The sequence below is a fragment of the Sabethes cyaneus genome, chromosome 2, assembly GCF_943734655.1.
Source record: "Sabethes cyaneus chromosome 2, idSabCyanKW18_F2, whole genome shotgun sequence".
Classification (NCBI taxonomy): domain Eukaryota; kingdom Metazoa; phylum Arthropoda; class Insecta; order Diptera; family Culicidae; genus Sabethes; species Sabethes cyaneus.
In genome coordinates this window covers 150,844,871-150,867,417 of record NC_071354.1, presented here as the reverse complement: position 1 = coordinate 150,867,417, position 22,547 = coordinate 150,844,871, and the positions used below count along the sequence as shown (strand labels likewise).

Below are 22,547 nucleotides of genomic sequence, written 5' to 3'. Positions count from 1 at the left end.
AAAGCCCGGTTTTGTTGTCGTATTTCCAGTTCAATTTAATTCCAATTTATAATTTTGACTTCTGTTTTAGAATATAGACTTTTGAATGCAGAATTTTTATTTTTGGCTTTAAACTGTGACTGTGTCACAGTTAACAGTTAACAGTTAACAGTTAACAAAAGTTAACAATCTTTTGACTTGATTTTGGCATGCAACCTTTGACTATTTTGACTTGTGTTGTTGATTTTTGTTTTTAATTTTATTTTCGATTTTTTTTTGTAATATTTTACTTTAAATTGGACATTTAGTTTTTTTAATGTTGACTTCTGAATTTCAATCATTCGAATATCATTCGAATCGACTTCGAATATTTGAATTTAAACTTTTTATATTTTAACTTTCGGCTGTTTACTTTTTGACAAATTCTAGCATTACGGGACACAATCAGCACCCATTATTACCGTGTGAATCGCCTCCTATTTCACCAATTTTTTAGCAAACACCTTGTAAAATAGTTGTTTAAAGAGTACTTTATTTTCCACTAAAATACCAGGGATTTGATAAAACAGAGACCGATCTGTATAGTAGGGATAGGGTCCCGTAACACTGGAATGTGTCTTATGCTGGTGACTATTTCCTTTTGACTTTTGACTTTTCAAGTTTGACTTTCAACTGACTATTTGACTTTTGTGTTTACGACTTTCGATGTAAAATCCAATTTAAACTCCGATTTTAGATTTGTTCATAGTTCCGAATTCAGTTCAATTTTAAGTCTATTTCAAATCCAATTCATTGTTCCTTTTTAAATCTAATTTAAAGTTCAATTTGAAGTCCAAATTCATGTCCAATTATTTGTTGAATTTTCTATTCAGGTTCAACTAATGTCTATTCAGGTTCAAAGTCTAATGCCAATTCAAATTAAAGTTCCAATTTCAATACAATGTCAAGTCCAATTTGAAGCTTAATTGCAACTGATAAGCACTGATGAGCCCAGACTTGGGTCCTTGCTTCTCTATCGTTACAACAAATAATGTAAAAAAAATCTCAAGATGTTACGGAAGGTTTGCGTAAACATAGAGCTGCTGTCCTACTTGATTAGTAATTGATTTTAAAATACTATACTATGCTTCGATCTCTTAGCCTTATTTTTTGTTTTTGCCTGTACAAGCCAATGTTCATTGTGTTGATTTCAAAAAATCCTATTAGGATACTCCGCAAATAGCCGCACACTTATATCGCTTGCCAATGATTGCACAGGTTGGCCAACTGTTCTTTCTACAGATAAATTATTATGTGATATTTTTACAAAAATGATCTACAATTGAACAGTAGTTTAAACACAGTATGTATGTGGGTACGAAAAGGTTGAAATTCAATAGTTTTCATTGCGATTGTTTCTACGCTGACGTCTTATTTACTTATGTAGTGATAAGCAGCCGTTTAGCAAAACGCTATTTGGTGTGGAAAGTTGCATAACTAAAGCCTAAATTAGCTGGGCGGCTTATGTAAGCAGCAAACGTGTTACCCTACTTTCTATCTTAGGTCAAATAGGCAACCGTCTTAACTCCTGTGACGATAATGGTCCACAACGACAATTAGTGGCAAATAAATACCAATATTGGTTTAAAACATATTTACTTTATAAATTACAAACATTCGATTTACATGAGACTTATCTGACTTAGCAACTATTCACGAAATGGCTACGATACAGGTAAGCTGCCAACTTAGTGATCGGGATTTTTTGTAGAATCTGCACCATTCTTACCGCTCAGAGAAATGCATTAATGAGCATCGGATTTCAGGAACTCAGTATACTGCTTTTCATTCATCAGCTGTGACAACTCATCTGGTTTCGTTAATTTCAGCCTAAATAACCACCCTAACGGAAATATCAAGTTTCGCATTAGTTGAATATTAACAGTAGTTTAAATTTTTGTTATACCTTTTTCGTAACACGATGAATTTACTAGCCCTGGCGTCTCCTCAACGGCTCCGTTTTTCTCTGTTACCTCTCCGGAAACGGGCGAATACACCTCACTAGCTGCCTTTACACTTTCTAGCGCTCCGCATTCGTCTTTCTTGGACAGTTTGGTTCCAACATCGGGAAGCTGTACAAAGACCACATCGCCAAGGGCTTCCTATTTTCCATAAAGAAGATTTGAAGAAAAATATGTTTCGATAGTGGCCAAAAAGAATGGAAGAATTGCAGTATAATCGTTTATGAGGAACATTTCATCATTGCAATTCATACATTATTATTTTTGCTTGCAGTGATCCTGAACGTTACGCTCAATTCACAAATCACCTACCTGGGCAAAGTTCGAAATTCCAACGGTTCCGACCTCACCGTCCACTGAAACCCACTCGTGTTTATCAGTGTACAACCTCTCTGAAAGTGAAAACAGAAAACATATTTTATTTTCCGAACTCATGCTCCACGTCTGATTCAATTCATTTCCCAATGTCATTGCCACGCGATAATTGTGCTTGTGCTCTAGAAAGTATAAAACAGCTCACAAGTAGGTAGTGATAACGCTTGAAGTGGGCACATCCTTGCTCGGTTGAAAGATGGGGAAGCCTTTTTTTCAACTAGTCTGGTTGACTTCGGAAGGAAACGTTCCGTGGCAACCCTTTCCGCAACCCACCCAGCGAGGCTGCGACCAAGTTATGCGTACGAGTCCAGATGCCATCTGGCAGATGGTATAGGCAGGAGCGTTATGGCTTTTTTTCCCTAACACCGAACAGAGCTTATTTATTAATATTTTAAATATGCTTACGGTTCAACGTTTTAAGTACCGAAAAGGTTATCTTGACAATTAAGTCGTCGGGTCGCAAGCAGCACCTCTCAATCAGAGAACAGTATCTTGCCGCGAAATCGTTAACTCTACAGGAGATTATGTAAATAAATTAACGGAACCAGGATTTGAGGAACATAACGAGCAAATAACGTATAAATAAGAACAAGCGTGAATTGTACCAGAAGCAATAGCTTGTCTCGAAATTCACAATTTCAAATTTACCAAAAAATATTTTGCATGTTGTTGACTCATCTGGCTCATCTGGTATTTAGTTAAATAGATGATGCAAGAGCGTGCAATTTATGTACGGTAAGTAGCGTAGTTAGGTCAAAAATAAACGGTGCCACAACATCGACATGGTAATTTCTTTCACTAAATAGTCAAGATGTGTTTGGAAGTAATCACTTTTGCAAATTCATGAAAAAATTGTGAAGATAGTGAAAACAACAGTCTAATAAAGAGACACAGTTAAAATAGGTTTACGAATCACATTTCTCGCACTGAGATGCGCTGAATTGTGCTTATTTCTGAACTCGCGAAGTTTTAAAAATTGTTTCTATGTGCCTTTACATGATTTTTTGCCATGTGATCAGTAAATGACATCTATGCGCGGATTAAAGCCACAATACTATTGACTCTAACAGCATCTTCCAGGCGTGATTCGAGCATGCGTGTCATGTCATGTCATACGAATATTTACCAATAATTGTGTAGAATCTTTTGCTGGTAGACAGGACACTATCTGCCATTTATTTCAAGCGTGATTACATCCGGTAAGCAACGTTTTGTTTTTGTTCATCTGCACTATTCTTGTTTCGAAGAACATTGAGAACAGGCAAATAATGAAATAAATTGTAAAAAAGGTACTATGCCACGGTCACAAAGGATATCAAACAAAGCTATTTCTATAGGACAAAATTTTCTATAGGCAAACAATATTTAAAAATTGGGGTCTCTTATTTTCCAAGAAAACTCAAAAGAAAATTTCCCGATTTTATTGGACATCGTTTATTTAAAAAAATTATAGCTGTTAAACCAAGCATCGTAGAACAAATGTTTTGGAATTGACCAAGCTCGTGCTTTCGTCTTGATCTTTGTAATGAGGTCTGACATTTAATTATTTTTTTTAATGGCCGTTTTTAACAATCGACAGAGGGAACGGTGGAAGAAAGCTTGGGTAAACAAGAACGGTACACATATTTAATGAGCGTTGCTTCAATGAACCTCCATTACCAAATTTTCTGCTCTTTCCGCTTCACGTCTTGTCACGCCCTGGAGACACTATTAACACCTTTGTTTCATTACTTTCTTTTATTTACAGTCGATTGTAAAAAACTGCTGTTATAAAAATTAAAAGTGATGGAGTTCATCACTATCGAGGAAAATTTTGGGAATTTTCTTAGGAAAACCCATCTGGAAGTAGTTTTTGGGCCAAAAACAGGGTTTCTGTTTTTAAAAATGTATTCATTGCATTCTTCTTGCCAATCGGAACACAGAGAATATATTTTTATGAACAGAATTTTGAAATTCTGTTCTGCTTTTGATAAACTGCTTTTGAAATTTACAGAATCAATAAGGACTCATTCCTCCTTAAAGATAATACCAAGGTCAGTTAAAATAGGTGATCTAGTTATCACAGTTTGTAGAACAGAAGTTCGCGGAGCGATTGGTTAGCAACCATCGACGTTGTTTATACCCATTCAACAGTTTTCGCTTTGAAAATGTCGGTGATCGTCAAGGGTAACCCAATGGGGATGATAAACATATTTGAACATCAGAAAACCTCTCTTGACTAACCTTGGACAACACTTTATCTGTAACTTGAAAAAAATGGAAAACCCACAAAAAACTTAAGAAAAAGACTAGCTTGCTTTGATCCGAAGTATGGCGTACAATGCTTACCACTGGTAAGTTACCAACGTTACCCCTATAACTACCAGGTAATCAAAAATAACGAACGCACAAGAGACAAAAACAACAGTCAAGATGGGTTTGGAAGGAAAATCACTTTTGCAAATCCATAAAGAGATTGTGAAAACAACAGTCTAATAAAGAGACATAGTTAGAATAGGCATCATGTTTCTCGCGCTGCGATGCACTGAATTGTCCTCATTCTTGAACTCGGAAAATTTTAAAAATTGTTTCTATGTGCCCTTACATGTATATTTGCCATGCAATCATTATTAAATGCGCATTGAGAACAAGTAAATAAAATAAATAAATCGTAAAAAAGGTACTATACTATGGTTACAAAGGACATCGAACGAAGCTAGGGGTTTCCGTGTATGTAAATCATGTGGACATTTTTCTATACGATAAAACTTTTGGCCGAAGGGTCCCAGTGTTTCAAGTAATTTTTTACTCAGGCATAGGTAAGGGCGAAACAGTGTATGAGAGAAGTAAAACAATCAGAAAGGACTTTCAAAATGCCATCTTTCACTTTTGAACCAACGCTGTTCGATACTATCGTTGCTTCACCTTATCGAAAACAATATTTAAACATCGGGATCTCTTATTTTCCAAGAAAACTCCAAGTATTTTTTTTTTTGATTTTCTCTGTCATCGTTTATTTTAAAAATTTACAGCTCCTAAGCCAAGCATCGTAGAACAATAGATTTGGAACAGACTAACCTCGTGCTTTCGTCTTGATCTTTGTAATTAGATCTAACATTAATATAGTTTTCGTATAATGGCCGTTTTTTACAATCGACAAAGGGAACGGTAGAAGAATGCTTGGTTAAAGAGAAACGGTACACACACTTAATAATCGTTGCTTCAATACACCTTCCTTACTTAATGTTTTGCTCTTTTCCCTTCACGTCTTGTTACACCCTGGAGACACTATTAACACCTTTGTTTCTTTACTTTCTTTTATAAACTGCCATTATAAAAAATTAAAAGTGCTGTAGTTTATCACTATCCAGGAAAATTTAGGGAATTTTCGTAGGGAAGTCCGTTCGAAAGTAGTTTATAAACCAACAAACAGGGTTTGTGTTTTTAAAAATGTATTCATTGCATTCTTCTTGCCAGTCTGAACACAGAGAATATATTTTCATGAACAAAATTTTTGTTTCATACAAAATAACTGCTTTTGAAATTTACGGAATCAATAACGACTCATTTCTGCATTGACAATATGTACTTTATCAGTAACTTGGACAAAAGGGAAAAACCGCAAAAAATTAAAGAAAAAGACTAGCTTGTTTTGATCCGAAGTCTAGCGTACAATGCTCACCAGTGGTAAGTTACCAACGTTACCTTGGTAACTACCAAACATTGCACAGTGGGGAATTTTTCGAAAAAAAGTCCTTTATCTCTATATCTTAAAATGCGACTGGGCAGTTTAGTGGCAAAGAAAAGATGTTTATATAAGGATTCCGATGGTGTGATGCATGTTTGCGGCACCGATCTGTTTCCAGCAGTTTTTGCCAAAAGAAGAGCGTTTCACCCTACTTTTCTTGACTTGAAATAACATATTAGTCCATATCTCACGATTCCGTTGGGCTAAAATGGAAATTTTCCGCTATAAATAAAGCTATCTTGAAGAGAAATCCTATGCCATTGTATTTGTTTACGACACATGGTTGTTTTTTGTTCCTTGATGATCAATAAAAGTGAAAATCTTTAGATTCCGCAGGGATAAATTAAATCTTTTTCCATAAAAAAAAGCTATTTTCATGTGCATTCCAACAGTTTGGTGTTTGGTGTTTCTTGTAGTTTTGATTAAATAAAGATCATACTACTATGATTTGGCAAAGTTAGTAGAGAAAATTATAGGGTAAAATGACTAATTTTGCCGCAATCAAATACCCTGCTATCGGAATCTACCTAAAGTTAGATTTCTTGGGGTGAAAAAAGTTCGGTTTCGTCCCATCGGATGGCAGAGTTCTTTATCAATACATCTATGTTCTCCTAAAAGAGTAGACTAAGACCCCCTTCATTTGGCCAAAACTGCTAGGAACAAACGTGTGCCGTAAACAAGGACAACACCATTGGAATTCCCAAAAAATCAGAGGGGCTGTGTACAAGACACGACCGCATATATAGGTAACGCAGGACTACGTAATTCTCTTTGTAGTGATAGTAGCATGTATTCATGCTTGTAATCATTCGATTCTTCATCTATACATGCTAGATGCAACATTCAATTTTCAATTCAATTCTTCAATTCAATTCTCAAAAGATTGTGTACTGAAATTAAAGATTGTTTTTATCACCTATGGTTCCCCACGTTGAAGGGATTTTACCAATTCAATCCTATTTTATCAACAGCACATCTTTTCACTACACTTCTAATGAAACGGCAAGCATGCGTATTCATACAGAGTCGTATTATAACCGAACACTACAGCTGTAGCACATTTTTCCAACACAGATATCAAATTCGCCGAGGTTTAATCGTCTCGCAGTAAAGAATTTGCGATTTGTTGGGACAATGAACTTGTGTCATTTTTTCTGGCACACTTCTCTAACACAGACATCAAATTGGACTAGGTTTAATCGCGTTCGTAAGAAATCTGTTGGCACGAGAGGGCTTTGTTACTCTCTCTGGCGTACTTCCCATACAAGGACATCAAAATGGTCTAGGTTGAACCGCGGTGTTAAGAATTCTTGTTGAAATGAGGAAACTTTGTCACTTGTTTTGGCTTACTTCCCAAACACAGATATCAAATTGGTATAGGTTTAGATCATCGTAAAGAATCTTCCAACCAATCACGAAGCGAGAATTCTGGTAAAACATAGGTTCATTATTTTCAATTTTTCAATAGTCCAACATCAAGAATCCATACTTTCCTTCATTTGGGCCAATTCTTAGAAGATTTTCCAATCGATTGGTATAAGAATATTGAACATCGATCGGAAAACCGCTGAGCTATTAGCACTCAAAACCTTTCATTTTCCGTGACGCACGCATTTTTCGATTTTTTGGAATGACACCCTATCTCAAAACTTGCCGTAAGACGTAGTCCTACGTCAAAAAACCTTTCTTTTGATATCAAAATATTTAATGTAGCCCAGTGGCATTTGAAGATATTGTGATCAAAGAGTTTTTTGCAAAAAAAACCCCACTGTGCATTTCCGCTGCCGACATGATATTGTTATCATATCTTATTATGACATTCGATATATTTTATAAAATGATTTTTTAATATCTCATATTCTACTGCATCCGATATTCAATACTTTAATAATGCTAAAATATGTTATTCTAAACACTGAGTATAGTCATGTTATTGTTTTATTGTTCAAATAACACAAGCATTTATGTTTTTGGCCTTATAGGAGCAAAATTTTAATATTATTTGTTGTTCTTTTACCAATTATGTCAGCCAAAAGAAGACCAAATTTTGATTTGTGTTATTCGATTTCCATAACACAGTTTGAATTTTTTTATATTATTTTGCCCTTCGCGTCTGCTCGGGTGAGATTGTCATACTACTTCCAAGCACCATTCAATTGGTTCTTTATACAATCTTACTGATTCGGCCAATTACGGAGTGCAACTACGGGCAGTTTACCTAAGCTAAGGTCAAAGGAAGAATCTTTAGCTTTAGTTTATTCTTAATTCGGCCTGAAAAATATTTTCGCTAAAAGTAATTTCCCACTTTTTGTATAAGCCTATTAAAGTTAGGTCATACCAGACTTTTTATTGATCAATCCCCCTAAGAATATTTCGAATTCTCAAAAATTATTTTCGTTGTCAAGTCCATTAGCTTGTATGATAATTTTGAAAATTGCCCATATAACGTTCCAAGCCCAGACAAGTATTAAATGAAAGTTCATATTTTCTGATCAGTGGACACGTAAAAATTAGTAAAACGATTAATCGACTTATTTAGACTCTAAACACAGCAGCCAAAATAGATACGAATGAAGGTACGTAATCCTGCAATGAATATCACCCTTATTTTTGTTTTAGTTCGAATGACATTCGTTCGGAAGTTCAGCCGATTCGTGTACTTGTTTTCGTTCGAGTCAATTCGAACGTTCGAACGCCCCTTCCGTTTGCTCATTCGAATATGAGAATAGTGCTTCCCAATTCGTTCGAAACAAACTCTTCGTACGAATGCAGGATACGGCCGTATACAAGAATAAAGGTGTATATATTATAGATAAAATAGACCCAATAGACCCAATTTAAAAGTTCAATTGTAAACCCAACTAAAGTTGCAATAACAAATTATTTTATTCAATTCAATCGTGAGATGTACACTACGTCTTTGATGTACACCGTTTAAAGTATCGCGTTAATTCGAAAAATGGTGTAACAAAACTGCGTTAATTCAAAAATCGTACAAACAAGCCGTGTAAAAAAAGTCTGGAGTGTATACGAATTATCAAAAACCATAATATTCCACAAGCAAGAAAACAAGAAATACACAATTCAACCGGTTAAAAATAGGAAGCACCTCCGTTGTTGCGTTTATGACTCACTTATACCACTTTGTTGAAAACAACATTTGTTATCCACATAGAAACCTTAGGGTCAATAAAAAAAGTTGAGCACATGTCCGCGTTAAACTAGAAACAGAATTTCTAGCAGAACACGTGCTGCTCTCGCGCGCAACGAACGAACGATTTTTTTGAATCGCTAACACGCTGTAACGCCACATTCTATCCACAAGCGTTATCCATTTGCCAGCAAACGTCAGATAGTCATTTGATTTGTTTTGATATCATATTCCTTCGTATTCATAACCACACTTTTATACACTATTCATTACCGGCGCTGTATTGTTTATTTTTTGCAGAAAAGAAATTTACCTTTTAATAGCAAACTGCTGGTGCCAAGAAACCTACTGCTCTGGTATCCACATTGTGCACGAGCGGTAGAACAAATTAATTGGCCAAGTTGCAAAGTCGCACGAATGTGACATAACACCATTTTGCTATCTGTCGCTGGTACCTATAACTGAAGAGCTCCGAAAGAGATGAACTGAATGCGGCGAGTTGTTTTTTCCTACTGATCGGCCAACAGCGCGCCGAATGATGAGTGAGCACGACGCAGGCTGTGTGAGATGGGAATGGGAGTAAACGTTATCAATGTTTTGATAACGGTTTGATGTTGTTATATTTCACTTAGAACAGTTACTGTAGTTTTTCTGCTTTGTATTCTCGGTTGCGTTTTTAGCGGTGGGCGAGAAGCTAAATTCGATTTTGTCGGCACTTGCCACCTTGGCTACTCAAACAGGGTGTTAAGTTAAATTCAGTTAAATACCATATTTCTAGATTGGATCTCTTTGCTTCACTATGGTTTTTATAATTACAGAGGTTGCATGTAAGAAGAATTCCTTATAAAGTAGCTGCCAAAATAGCCGATAATAAAATTTCACATTTCATAAGATTGAAAAATAGGTCATTTTAAAAAAAGTAAAAATAAATATTTATCGCGAATGTAAACATTATTGTTGTATATTAAAACTAATATCTTAGCGTTAGCGTATTAAAATATGAAATATAAACAAATTTAAAATCAATACGGTGCGCCATAGGCTACTTATTATAATAAAAATGAAATTATTCTCATAAACTTTAATAAAAAAAAACAACTCTTATTGCCTCTTGTCGTAGCAGTTTCTTACAGTGCGCCTGAAAGCTCTAAGTGTGTTATACAGTTGGATTTCGAATTTGGCGTAGTTCGATTTTGGCATGCCTCGATTTAGGCAACAAAAGTATTCGTTTTTGGCAACAGAAGATATTTCACTTCCAAAAATATGCTTAAATATCAATCAGTTTCCGCATACATCCTTTAAATGACGAAAAAATGTTGCCCTAAGTATGTTCATGAAAAAAAGTTATATGGTTTCGAACAATAATATTTATTTTTGCCGTTTGTCAATATTTTTTTTGCACCGGGCGGATAGCTCTTGGCGGACTTTTTAAACATAAAATGTTTGCAATCGTTGATTAATGATATTTAGTCAATTTCTAAAGCATTTACATTCATTTTTTTCACACCAAACACCAAATGGGTTTCGATTTTGGCAACATAGGCGACACGCATTCCAAATCCTACTGTATCGAAACACGATTTAAATGTTTGCTTTAATTTGAAGTTTTTCGAGAACTACATACTAATTTTAAAATAGTCATATTTTTAGCCAGCGTTTAATATTTTAAATACTCTATCTACAAATCTGATTATCTATGTTACTAAATTTACTTAGTATCTGGAGAGAATTTTGAAGAGAAAATGGAATCCCCGAGAGAAAGATATTTTTGCAAAGCAAATATTCATATCGGGAGCGTCATATTTACCCAAATAACGCTAAATATAACTTCTTATATTTATAAAAAATAATTTTTGTCGAAAATCACAATTTTCGGACTATAGTGGATTGGTGGAAAACGAGAAATCTATCCGAGGCTCAGGTAGATTTATTAATTTTACAAACCTATTTTATTTAATTGGACGACAAGAGTATAACATTCCACAATTAAGTGGGCATAATTGTATCTTCAAGAGTAATAGGTACCTGCTTTTTCCATGTGTCTAGACCAAAGTCAGACAAAGGAAAAGTCTGAGAGTAATGCGAACTAAGATGTATTAAGACTGAGCTCAGGCAAACAATTCATAAAGTTGGAATACGCTCGCCCACGTCTCGTAGAGTACAATAATGTATAGTATACATTATAAAATAAAGTATTTCTAAACAGTGTGGTCACTATCCACGACCGTCACTACCCGGTGATGCTGAAGCTAACTGCCTCTACCAATACGGTGGACAGTCGGCCCCGATGAAACTACCATCGTGCCAACTGGATCGAGTTTCAACGCATCGTCGACGACAACATCGATCCCGAACAGCTTCTGCATACTCTGTCTGTCTGTCTGTCTGTTTGTCTGTCTGTCTGTCTGTCTGTCTGTCTGTCTGTCTGTCTGTCTGTCTGTCTGTCTGTCTGTCTGTCTGTCTGTCTGTCTGTCTGTCTGTCTGTCTGTCTGTCTGTCTGTCTGTCTGTCTGTCTGTCTGTCTGTCTGTCTGTCTGTCTGTCTGTCTGTCTGTCTGTCTGTCTGTCTGTCTGTCTGTCTGTCTGTCTGTCTGTCTGTCTGTCTGTCTGTCTGTCTGTCTGTCTGTCTGTCTGTCTGTCTGTCTGTCTGTCTGTCTGTCTGTCTGTCTGTCTGTCTGTCTGTCTGTCTGTCTGTCTGTCTGTCTGTCTGTCTGTCTGTCTGTCTGTCTGTCTGTCTGTCTGTCTGTCTGTCTGTCTGTCTGTCTGTCTGTCTGTCTGTCTGTCTGTCTGTCTGTCTGTCTGTCTGTCTGTCTGTCTGTCTGTCTGTCTGTCTGTCTGTCTGTCTGTCTGTCTGTCTGTCTGTCTGTCTGTCTGTCTGTCTGTCTGTCTGTCTGTCTGTCTGTCTGTCTGTCTGTCTGTCTGTCTGTCTGTCTGTCTGTCTGTCTGTCTGTCTGTCTGTCTGTCTGTCTGTCTGTCTGTCTGTCTGTCTGTCTGTCTGTCTGTCTGTCTGTCTGTCTGTCTGTCTGTCTGTCTGTCTGTCTGTCTGTCTGTCTGTCTGTCTGTCTGTCTGTCTGTCTGTCTGTCTGTCTGTCTGTCTGTCTGTCTGTCTGTCTGTCTGTCTGTCTGTCTGTCTGTCTGTCTGTCTGTCTGTCTGTCTGTCTGTCTGTCTGTCTGTCTGTCTGTCTGTCTGTCTGTCTGTCTGTCTGTCTGTCTGTCTGTCTGTCTGTCTGTCTGTCTGTCTGTCTGTCTGTCTGTCTGTCTGTCTGTCTGTCTGTCTGTCTGTCTGTCTGTCTGTCTGTCTGTCTGTCTGTCTGTCTGTCTGTCTGTCTGTCTGTCTGTCTGTCTGTCTGTCTGTCTGTCTGTCTGTCTGTCTGTCTGTCTGTCTGTCTGTCTGTCTGTCTGTCTGTCTGTCTGTCTGTCTGTCTGTCTGTCTGTCTGTCTGTCTGTCTGTCTGTCTGTCTGTCTGTCTGTCTGTCTGTCTGTCTGTCTGTCTGTCTGTCTGTCTGTCTGTCTGTCTGTCTGTCTGTCTGTCTGTCTGTCTGTCTGTCTGTCTGTCTGTCTGTCTGTCTGTCTGTCTGTCTGTCTGTCTGTCTGTCTGTCTGTCTGTCTGTCTGTCTGTCTGTCTGTCTGTCTGTCTGTCTGTCTGTCTGTCTGTCTGTCTGTCTGTCTGTCTGTCTGTCTGTCTGTCTGTCTGTCTGTCTGTCTGTCTGTCTGTCTGTCTGTCTGTCTGTCTGTCTGTCTGTCTGTCTGTCTGTCTGTCTGTCTGTCTGTCTGTCTGTCTGTCTGTCTGTCTGTCTGTCTGTCTGTCTGTCTGTCTGTCTGTCTGTCTGTCTGTCTGTCTGTCTGTCTGTCTGTCTGTCTGTCTGTCTGTCTGTCTGTCTGTCTGTCTGTCTGTCTGTCTGTCTGTCTGTCTGTCTGTCTGTCTGTCTGTCTGTCTGTCTGTCTGTCTGTCTGTCTGTCTGTCTGTCTGTCTGTCTGTCTGTCTGTCTGTCTGTCTGTCTGTCTGTCTGTCTGTCTGTCTGTCTGTCTGTCTGTCTGTCTGTCTGTCTGTCTGTCTGTCTGTCTGTCTGTCTGTCTGTCTGTCTGTCTGTCTGTCTGTCTGTCTGTCTGTCTGTCTGTCTGTCTGTCTGTCTGTCTGTCTGTCTGTCTGTCTGTCTGTCTGTCTGTCTGTCTGTCTGTCTGTCTGTCTGTCTGTCTGTCTGTCTGTCTGTCTGTCTGTCTGTCTGTCTGTCTGTCTGTCTGTCTGTCTGTCTGTCTGTCTGTCTGTCTGTCTGTCTGTCTGTCTGTCTGTCTGTCTGTCTGTCTGTCTGTCTGTCTGTCTGTCTGTCTGTCTGTCTGTCTGTCTGTCTGTCTGTCTGTCTGTCTGTCTGTCTGTCTGTCTGTCTGTCTGTCTGTCTGTCTGTCTGTCTGTCTGTCTGTCTGTCTGTCTGTCTGTCTGTCTGTCTGTCTGTCTGTCTGTCTGTCTGTCTGTCTGTCTGTCTGTCTGTCTGTCTGTCTGTCTGTCTGTCTGTCTGTCTGTCTGTCTGTCTGTCTGTCTGTCTGTCTGTCTGTCTGTCTGTCTGTCTGTCTGTCTGTCTGTCTGTCTGTCTGTCTGTCTGTCTGTCTGTCTGTCTGTCTGTCTGTCTGTCTGTCTGTCTGTCTGTCTGTCTGTCTGTCTGTCTGTCTGTCTGTCTGTCTGTCTGTCTGTCTGTCTGTCTGTCTGTCTGTCTGTCTGTCTGTCTGTCTGTCTGTCTGTCTGTCTGTCTGTCTGTCTGTCTGTCTGTCTGTCTGTCTGTCTGTCTGTCTGTCTGTCTGTCTGTCTGTCTGTCTGTCTGTCTGTCTGTCTGTCTGTCTGTCTGTCTGTCTGTCTGTCTGTCTGTCTGTCTGTCTGTCTGTCTGTCTGTCTGTCTGTCTGTCTGTCTGTCTGTCTGTCTGTCTGTCTGTCTGTCTGTCTGTCTGTCTGTCTGTCTGTCTGTCTGTCTGTCTGTCTGTCTGTCTGTCTGTCTGTCTGTCTGTCTGTCTGTCTGTCTGTCTGTCTGTCTGTCTGTCTGTCTGTCTGTCTGTCTGTCTGTCTGTCTGTCTGTCTGTCTGTCTGTCTGTCTGTCTGTCTGTCTGTCTGTCTGTCTGTCTGTCTGTCTGTCTGTCTGTCTGTCTGTCTGTCTGTCTGTCTGTCTGTCTGTCTGTCTGTCTGTCTGTCTGTCTGTCTGTCTGTCTGTCTGTCTGTCTGTCTGTCTGTCTGTCTGTCTGTCTGTCTGTCTGTCTGTCTGTCTGTCTGTCTGTCTGTCTGTCTGTCTGTCTGTCTGTCTGTCTGTCTGTCTGTCTGTCTGTCTGTCTGTCTGTCTGTCTGTCTGTCTGTCTGTCTGTCATAAGATAACGTATTTTTCATTTATCGTTTTGTCTCCAAATCGGCTGCTCACAGTAATAGTTTGTCACCCGGATTCGGTCCAACGCAAGCAAAATGTTCGTTTGTATTGGATGGAGTTTCGGCGACTGCTAATACATTTTTTTTAAATCATGTTTCGATGTACATAAGACAACTTTTTGAAGTTATAAATTGGCTTATATTGAGGTCTCCCTGTATCAAGGAATCAAAATATCATTGTTCATACCGAGAAATAAACGTCAAAAACGAAGAGCGATAAACTGTTTATTTTCTGCCCATAGAACAAACATACGTAGCAACCAGAATATATCATAACATTAAAATAAAGGGATCAACGATTGTCGGCTCGCGGGTATGATCAGAATAACTTTCTTGTTTTGGTATTGCAGGTATACAATATACCAATTTATTTATTTATTCGACATCAACAGACTACAATTGTCCTAATGATGGTTTCTTATACTATTACTAATCACACAGTCAAAAAATTACAAATATACACAGATTTTCTTAAACGTCATTGTTAAAGAAAAACTCAGAAAAGTTTCGGCGGAAAGTTTCACGTGACAGATTTAAATCGAAGACAGCGACAACTCTATTGAAGACTCGCTGTACTGTAATAGCACTGTTTTCTCCATAGTTGGTGCGTTGAAATGGTAGTCGCAGCATTGCATCATTCCGCAATGCCCTGGAACGTACATTCAGATTAATCGTACCCAAAATGACAGGACAATCGATTCTTCCCTGCAACATATCAGCAGCAAACAAAGCTCTTGCGACGTTCCTTCGCACCTGAAGTCGGCATCATCTCTCGTAACTCGGCAATCGGAACGGATCTCGCCAAGGTAAATGACGGAGCGCAAAACGTAAGAAGCGGCGTTGAATCGACTCAATCCTAGCAATTCCGTTTTGGTAATACAGATGACAGACGACGGAACTGTATTCGAGAGTCGAACGGATGAGTGAGCAGTATAATGCTTTAAGACAATACACATTTGTGAAGCCTCTAGTGATGCGGAAGACGAATCCTAGAGTTCTGGATGCTTTGTCCACAATGTAGGAAATGTGTCGTCTGAACGATAACTGACTGTCCAAGATAATGTCGAGATCCTTCACTTGGTCGACACGTTGGATTTCAGTACCAACGAGCTTGTAGTTGAAAATCACTGGTTGACGAATTCGGGCGAAAGAAATAATGGAGCATTTTTCAGGATTCACAAGCATGCAGTTCAAGTTACACAAATCCATAAAGGTGTCAAGCTCTCGTTGAAGACGGATTGCATCGACATTGGAGCGAATCCTCAAGTAGATCTTCAGATCACCGGTGTAGGATAAACGAAAGCCTTCATTGAGACATCATTGAAGTATGCATGTGTTTGTCGCTAGTCGACTGGTTAGAGACAATACTTTATCAGTAACTTGAGCAAAAGGGATAAAAAGCAAAAAACTTAAGAAAACGACTGGCTGACGTACAATGCTTACCACTGCTAAGTTACCAACGTAACCGTGGTAACTACCAAACACTCCCGCTGCCGATAAAGTATGACATGATTAGGTTGCGTACAATACGTATTGCGTACAACAGTGTGTCTCTTCCGCAAACAATAGCATGGTTGTCATGAAACCTCTGTATCCATGATAAACAGCTACGATAACTTGTTGTTATCCTTACTTTCATGCAATAGTGACAAACTTTCATCACACTTTGTCCCAACATTTTGAAGTAGGGATAATATCATTGTCTCTTGTGCGTTCGTGATTTTTGATTCCCTGCCCTGTATATAAACATTAGAATGGCTCCCTTTACCCCAATGATAAAAAAACACAAGTTAATTATATGCATTGCTGATATGTCTTGCAGCAACCACCATCGAAGTGATCAAGAATTACGTCATAACGTTTCTCATGTTGTTGTTGATTGCACTGAAAGTTTCCGATTTCATGACGTTGTGGTTGCTATGCCTATGGGCATAGGTTTGTTTACTCTTTTCTGTTACACACATCCGACCGATTTACTTTTATTAACCTGGTTCATGCCGGGTAGCACAAGCTATACCCAAAAGGCTATTAAAACGTTTAAAAGCCCATCGCCGAATTAATTTGGATAACACAAAATCGTTCATTTTAAAATGCAGTTTCAAAGCGCTTACCGTAATACTACCTAGATGGTTTAAAACAACATTCCAAAAAACATTTTCTTGTTAATTGAGATTGATTATGGGTTTTTAACGAACGATGGCATTTCAGTTATAAGGCTTGCGAACCAGGATGAACCAGATCAATGAACAAATTTGGTATTAAATATCTATATCTCTTGTTCTTAATATTTTGTTAATAAATAGCAATAGAGGCATATACCTCGATGAACCGCTGTGTTTAAATTTCTCGGCGAGCGTGTTACATGTGTATTAATTTGTTATAACAAATTCTACTATACTTTCGGCCAGCATCACGAACTCCTATCTGCACTGCTATCAGCGCAAACGTAACCCTACGTCTCCGGTATTGACCCTTTATGGGGGGTTAAGTGTACAATATATAAACCAAGTTCGAATGCGTTCATTGCTAAGGTACCCCTTTTCTTATCGCCTATGCCAGGGTATGAGTGAAAAAGCAAGCTTCAAGTTAGTACCGCAAAACAAAATATTTGTAATATTTTATTACTTTATTTCTATCAAAATATATACGAGTCAGTTGCATTTATACAGATTTTCAACTCCCCATTGACGTTCGTTTGTCTACTGATATCTCGTGCTCCGCAACACGGACCTTAGTGGCGGTCGATTTTCGAACGGATTTGTTCGCGGCATTGGTGGACTGTAGTTTGCCATCGGTAGATCAGCTTCATTACCAGTCGCCGCCGGTGCAGCACCAAACGTTCGCAGTCCATTGCTGGTGTTTCCGTTGGACATGTTCATACTATTCCTGTAGTTCAACTCCTGAGCCACTTTGGCAGCTGCTGCGTCTCTCCGTACCACTGTGTTCATATTAAAGTTTTTAGGTGGCGGCGGCGGAGGAATCGGCTTCGGGGGATCGGGTCTAACTTCTTCCGGTTCGGTGAAGGATTGCGGGCGTTGTAAGGTTTCGAATGGACGGACTGCCGAAGGGCCCGGTTGGGGAGTAAATGTTCTTTGATTGCTGGACCAATCTTGCTGCTGTGGTGGCTGCTGCGGGGCGGGTCGCTCGACAACGGCGATCGCTTCACGGGGTTGTTCATTGATGCGTTCCAACGGTCGACGATAGTTACTGGGCGGGATGTACGGTCTGCGTGGCTCTTCTTGGCTGATGCGACGGGCTTGACTATTTGATTGAAGAGTATTGCTTGTTTCAGAACTCGAGATATCAGCACACAAAATTGTTTTGGTGTGTGACTCACCCCATATCGTAGGCATCAATAGGCTGCCGACGGACTCCACTGTTATCCTCTGTGAATCCTCCGTTGGTCATACCGCTCTGCAAAACAAAATATAAAAGGAGAAGTAAACCTCTACGGAAACGCATCGAACAATCTAAAATCAGTGTCAATCGAATTTGACTGCCGTAGATGTAAACCGATTGATTGATTGATTGATTGATTGTTTAAAACTCTCGAAGATCCACTTGAAACTGTTAACGCTCTATACCACTTTGATCAACACGATGTAAGCTATCACTTCGTACCTTTCTTCGCAGCTGGTTGTAATCGTAGATAACGATTGATTGCGTAAACAGATAGACCGCCAGACCTACATTGACGGCCCAGAATATCCAGCCGCGGAAAGCCATGACCATCATTATGCCGGATACAGTAACCGCCATGATGAGGGTTTGGTCTGCAGCGGTTGTAGCCGGATACGGACGAAGAAACAAGGCATGCTGAAATCATTTTTGATAATTTATTAGTTTTCTCGAGAAAACACAAAGATAAAATATACTCACAATGATCGTATCGTAGTCCACACCGAACTGAATTCCCAACGCAAGGTCAAGAACGCTTATAACGACGGTTAAAGCTATCCAAATATATAGAAATACGTTGATGTAACGGACGTATTTTTCACGAGCATCTGAAATTGACAGTGTCAGTCAGCACGTTTTAGCACTAATTTGGTTTTTGAATTTTACTGTATACTTACTGGTGAGTAGTGTCAGAGAGCTGATGGCCCAGAAAATGTGCAGGATCAGGTAAACCCAAACCCAAGCGTGAAAATCGCCGGGTGACAGTAGGTTAAGTGCCCGCACTGCTGTCATGTCTATATTAGGAATGTTCGTCATCGTACACGTGCCTGCAAAAGAAAGTACCTACACTTGTAAACAGTCCTACAATAGATTTTTAAAACGGAACTTGACGAATCATATGAAGAAGTGTTTACAACTAAGCTGGTTTTTATTTATAGTGGCATGCAATTCACTCTGCAGTTGCATAAATGATTTACTTAAAATATATTTAGACAGAAATAAATCGTCAGTTGTTCACATCAATTGTTATAAGTAGCTGCTAGAAATTATACAAAGATTGTTCTAGCCAATCTTAAATTTCAAAACTGTTTCGACTTTCGAGCCACGAAATTTGATTTCAATTTCAATTTGAAGTTTGAATTTCGAATTTTGAATTTTGAATTTTGAATTTTGAATTTTGAATTTTCAATTTTAAATTTTCAATTTTCAATTTTGAATTTTGAATTTTGAATTTTGAATTTTCAATTTTGAATTTTCAATTTTGAATTTTCAATTTTCAATTTCAATTTTCAATTTTCAATTTTCAGTTTTGGATATAATCATAGTAATATGGGCAGCAAGATACCAAAGTTATTTTACCAAATATACTTACTATGTTCGCAACTCCATAAGTAATTTTTACTAGCAACTTTCAAGAATGATCTATGGACTAGTACTGTTTATGTTTATAATATTCATAGTTCAAAATGCCAAGTATGCTTTATCACCCTTAATTTTTTTTATAGGAATCGCAAATGTACGATGTATGTAAATGTAAATCAATAAATTACGATTTTCTTATACAAATATTAATTGTAAATTTACCTTCAAATTTATTTTTTGCAATCATTTTCCTATCAGCAAATAATGGTTTATGAGATGAGAATGGTCAGACCTATAAACCAGAGCATGTAGAGATATAGAAGCAAAGCCTAGCTGGTACATTCCGATTTTAACACTGAACCTTCTGTTTTTATACGACAGATTTTGCAGCTAGCTGCTAGAGTGCAGGGTAATTACGGCGTCAGTGTTATAATAATTTGACTCTAACAGCCTCTCAAACCCGGGATTCGAACATACGATGACTGGCTTGTAAGGCCAGCATCGTACCCCGAAGCTAACTCGTCGGGACCATCAACCATTATCAATAGTACGCTCATAAATCATTAAAATGTCTCAAAACAATGGAAAATGACCGTCTAGGGTATTTTTATAAATTTTGATATCCATATTGTAGGTATTCTATCCAAAAACATCCATGGCCACGCGGATCCCTACGGGAACCCGTTGCAGAATGGCCATTCCGAGGACCAATAATCACATTGTTTCAAAGCAATGAAAAATTACCTTCCGGAATAATTTCAAGAAATTTGATGCTTTTCATAATTTGATTTGATTTTCATATCCAAAAACATAAAAAAACCTTCCCAACCGGAACACTTTCCTGGAATACCGAATTCACAGAAACCAGATGAATCGATTACGTCTCTGTTGTCACCTCACTGAAATGGATAAGTTCCTGAATCTTTGTGTTGTGTAGATTTTCAAAAATAGCTTTAGTATGAAACATAAAAAGTGAATGTAAGTAACTGTGCGTAAATATAGAAGATTTGAAGAAGTGTCTTCTAAAGCAAATATTCCTTTGAAATTTTTCAATGTGCAATCCTCAATATGTAGTAAAACTGCTCTTCAAGCGCTCTTCAAATGGAATATTTCATGAAGTGCAGTTTTCCAATGATTCGGGAGCTTCGCATTGAAACACTTCAAGGCTCACTATGAGGTTAAAAATAACGAAGTGTTTCGTTGCCATGCTCGCCTCAAATACAGCACATGAGTGAGGTTCTTGCAAGCCTGCTTTATACTGTCTTTTTACTAGCTTCAAGAATTCATATCTCAGGAACAAAGGAGCGTGAAACAAGTGAAGTGGTAAGCATATTTTTTCACCAATCTGGAAAAATATTATAGGGTGTAGAGATTGTAAACTTTATGAAATGAGCAAAAAAGACTCTTTTATTTGTACGGCCCTACTGTACATGTTTTAGGAGTTACGAAGATCTTGGCTTAACCATACTTTATTAAAAATAATTAAATAGAATACAAATGTTTACGAACCGATTGAACGTAATTCGAACCTGTTATTAAAGTGTAAATTTATGTGAATGTATTCAAATTGATCACGATCGGTGAAATATCAAAACTCAGTTGATTACGTTTCGGCCTACTGTCTTTTATTCAGCCATCATCAGATACTACTGTTGACAGAAATAAAACAAATTTTAATTTACATATTTTAACAAACAATTGTAAATTTATGTACAACAATTTAACTTTTATTTAACATTTCATATTTTTAATGATCGACGGTTAGATGTTTGAACGAAATTCATATGGTCATACGTTTAGTCCAGGACTATAACAAATTAGTTTTTCATTCTTTTGTTTTAAACACCAAATTTCCTATTAGGGCGATTTGTCTATTTTGGGCATTATTTTGGACCTATACGTCAAAGTCAAATAGAAGTGTACGCGTAACGCACTGTCCAAAATAGATGAATCACCCTAATTCAAACAGTCTTCCAAGTAACTTGAATATTTTAGTTTTTATAACGGTAGTTTTTAATAATCAACGCAGATAACGGTACAAGAAAATTATGAAACAAAGATGTCTAAACAGAATGGGATCTTGCGTAAAGGGGAAAACCGAAAATTACCCAGGTAACCAATAAGCATTAAGACAAGCAGTAAATCAGCTGCTTATTAGCATATCTGGCATTTTATACTGCACATCGCTGTTTATTAGCTTTTTGATTGCCTAACTGCATTAAATCAGCTTCCAAAATTCTATTCAAATTCTTCTTGTCGGTAATCAGCCGCAAATAAGCATTGTCAGCACTATAAGATGGTTAGCAGTAAAATAACTGTATATTTTGCCAAAATAGTTTTTAAGTAGCATTTAAGGTGACTTAAATGCTTATTGTCTTGCATTTGAATGGCATTGGTAATGCTTATTGGTTACCTAAGTGGGTAAAGGAGGGCCATTGAAGCAACGCTCAAGAAGTTGTGTGAAACTCCTTTTTTATCCAAGCTTGAATATTTTTTTTACTTTTACTTTCAATACACATAACTATATCTTGTATTGCTAAATTAATTGAATTTTATAATGAGAACGCTCAGCTTCATATACGGTATAATTTTTAACCCCGTAGGATTCACTATAAAAGTCGCGTGTGTAATATAACGGTAACTTTATCGTTGCCTTCAAATCTAGCCTATCAACTTTTCCTGATAATTATCAAGGTGCACACAGGCAGAGTGGATTAATTAGTTTATTTTTGTGTTGGTTCTATACAGCTTTAGAAGTTGAATTTTTGAATGTTTGACTCATAACAATGACGCACAGTTTTTCGTCATTAATCATTTTGTCCAAAATTATCTTCACATGTAAGCTTACAAAAATGTTTCTCAGCATAGGTATAAGTGAACAAAATCGAATCTTACCTTCGAAATATTGGTGAAAAAATGTCATCGTTAGCAGCGACCCAAGTGTTTCTGACTGACCGGATAGATTTAAATCGCAGTAATACGCGATGATTCCGGTTATAGCAAAACCGATCCATATTAGCGATTGGAACTGTTAAGGAAGAACATAGTTTACTTCACGAAATGCATTCCAGAATGCATTATTATCTACTTACTATTCCGAACACTCCAGCAAATATAGCAAACGCTCTGAATACACTATAGTTTGCAAAGGACAT

General features: G+C 37.9%; 2 protein-coding genes across 2 annotated transcripts; both read right to left on the bottom strand.

Annotated features, from left to right (window-relative positions):
- Nucleotides 1-1,385: 1,385 nt before the first annotated feature.
- LOC128737156 (glycine cleavage system H protein, mitochondrial) lies at nucleotides 1,386-9,727 on the bottom strand. Its single transcript, XM_053831727.1, has 4 exons — nucleotides 9,546-9,727; nucleotides 2,292-2,371; nucleotides 1,925-2,120; nucleotides 1,386-1,861 (listed from the first exon to the last, which is right to left on the bottom strand). The coding sequence occupies exons 1-4, from the start codon at nucleotides 9,664-9,666 to the stop codon at nucleotides 1,764-1,766; spliced, it is 495 nt and encodes a 164-aa protein (XP_053687702.1). The 5' UTR covers nucleotides 9,667-9,727; the 3' UTR covers nucleotides 1,386-1,763.
- Nucleotides 9,728-17,330: 7,603 nt separating this feature from the next.
- Nucleotides 17,331-22,547, bottom strand: LOC128738039 (uncharacterized). The gene is made up of 7 exons (XM_053832855.1): nucleotides 22,485-22,547; nucleotides 22,288-22,420; nucleotides 18,708-18,857; nucleotides 18,511-18,638; nucleotides 18,253-18,447; nucleotides 17,969-18,045; nucleotides 17,331-17,892 (listed from the first exon to the last, which is right to left on the bottom strand). Exons 1-7 carry the CDS (start codon nucleotides 22,545-22,547, stop codon nucleotides 17,331-17,333), a joined length of 1,308 nt encoding a protein of 435 aa, XP_053688830.1.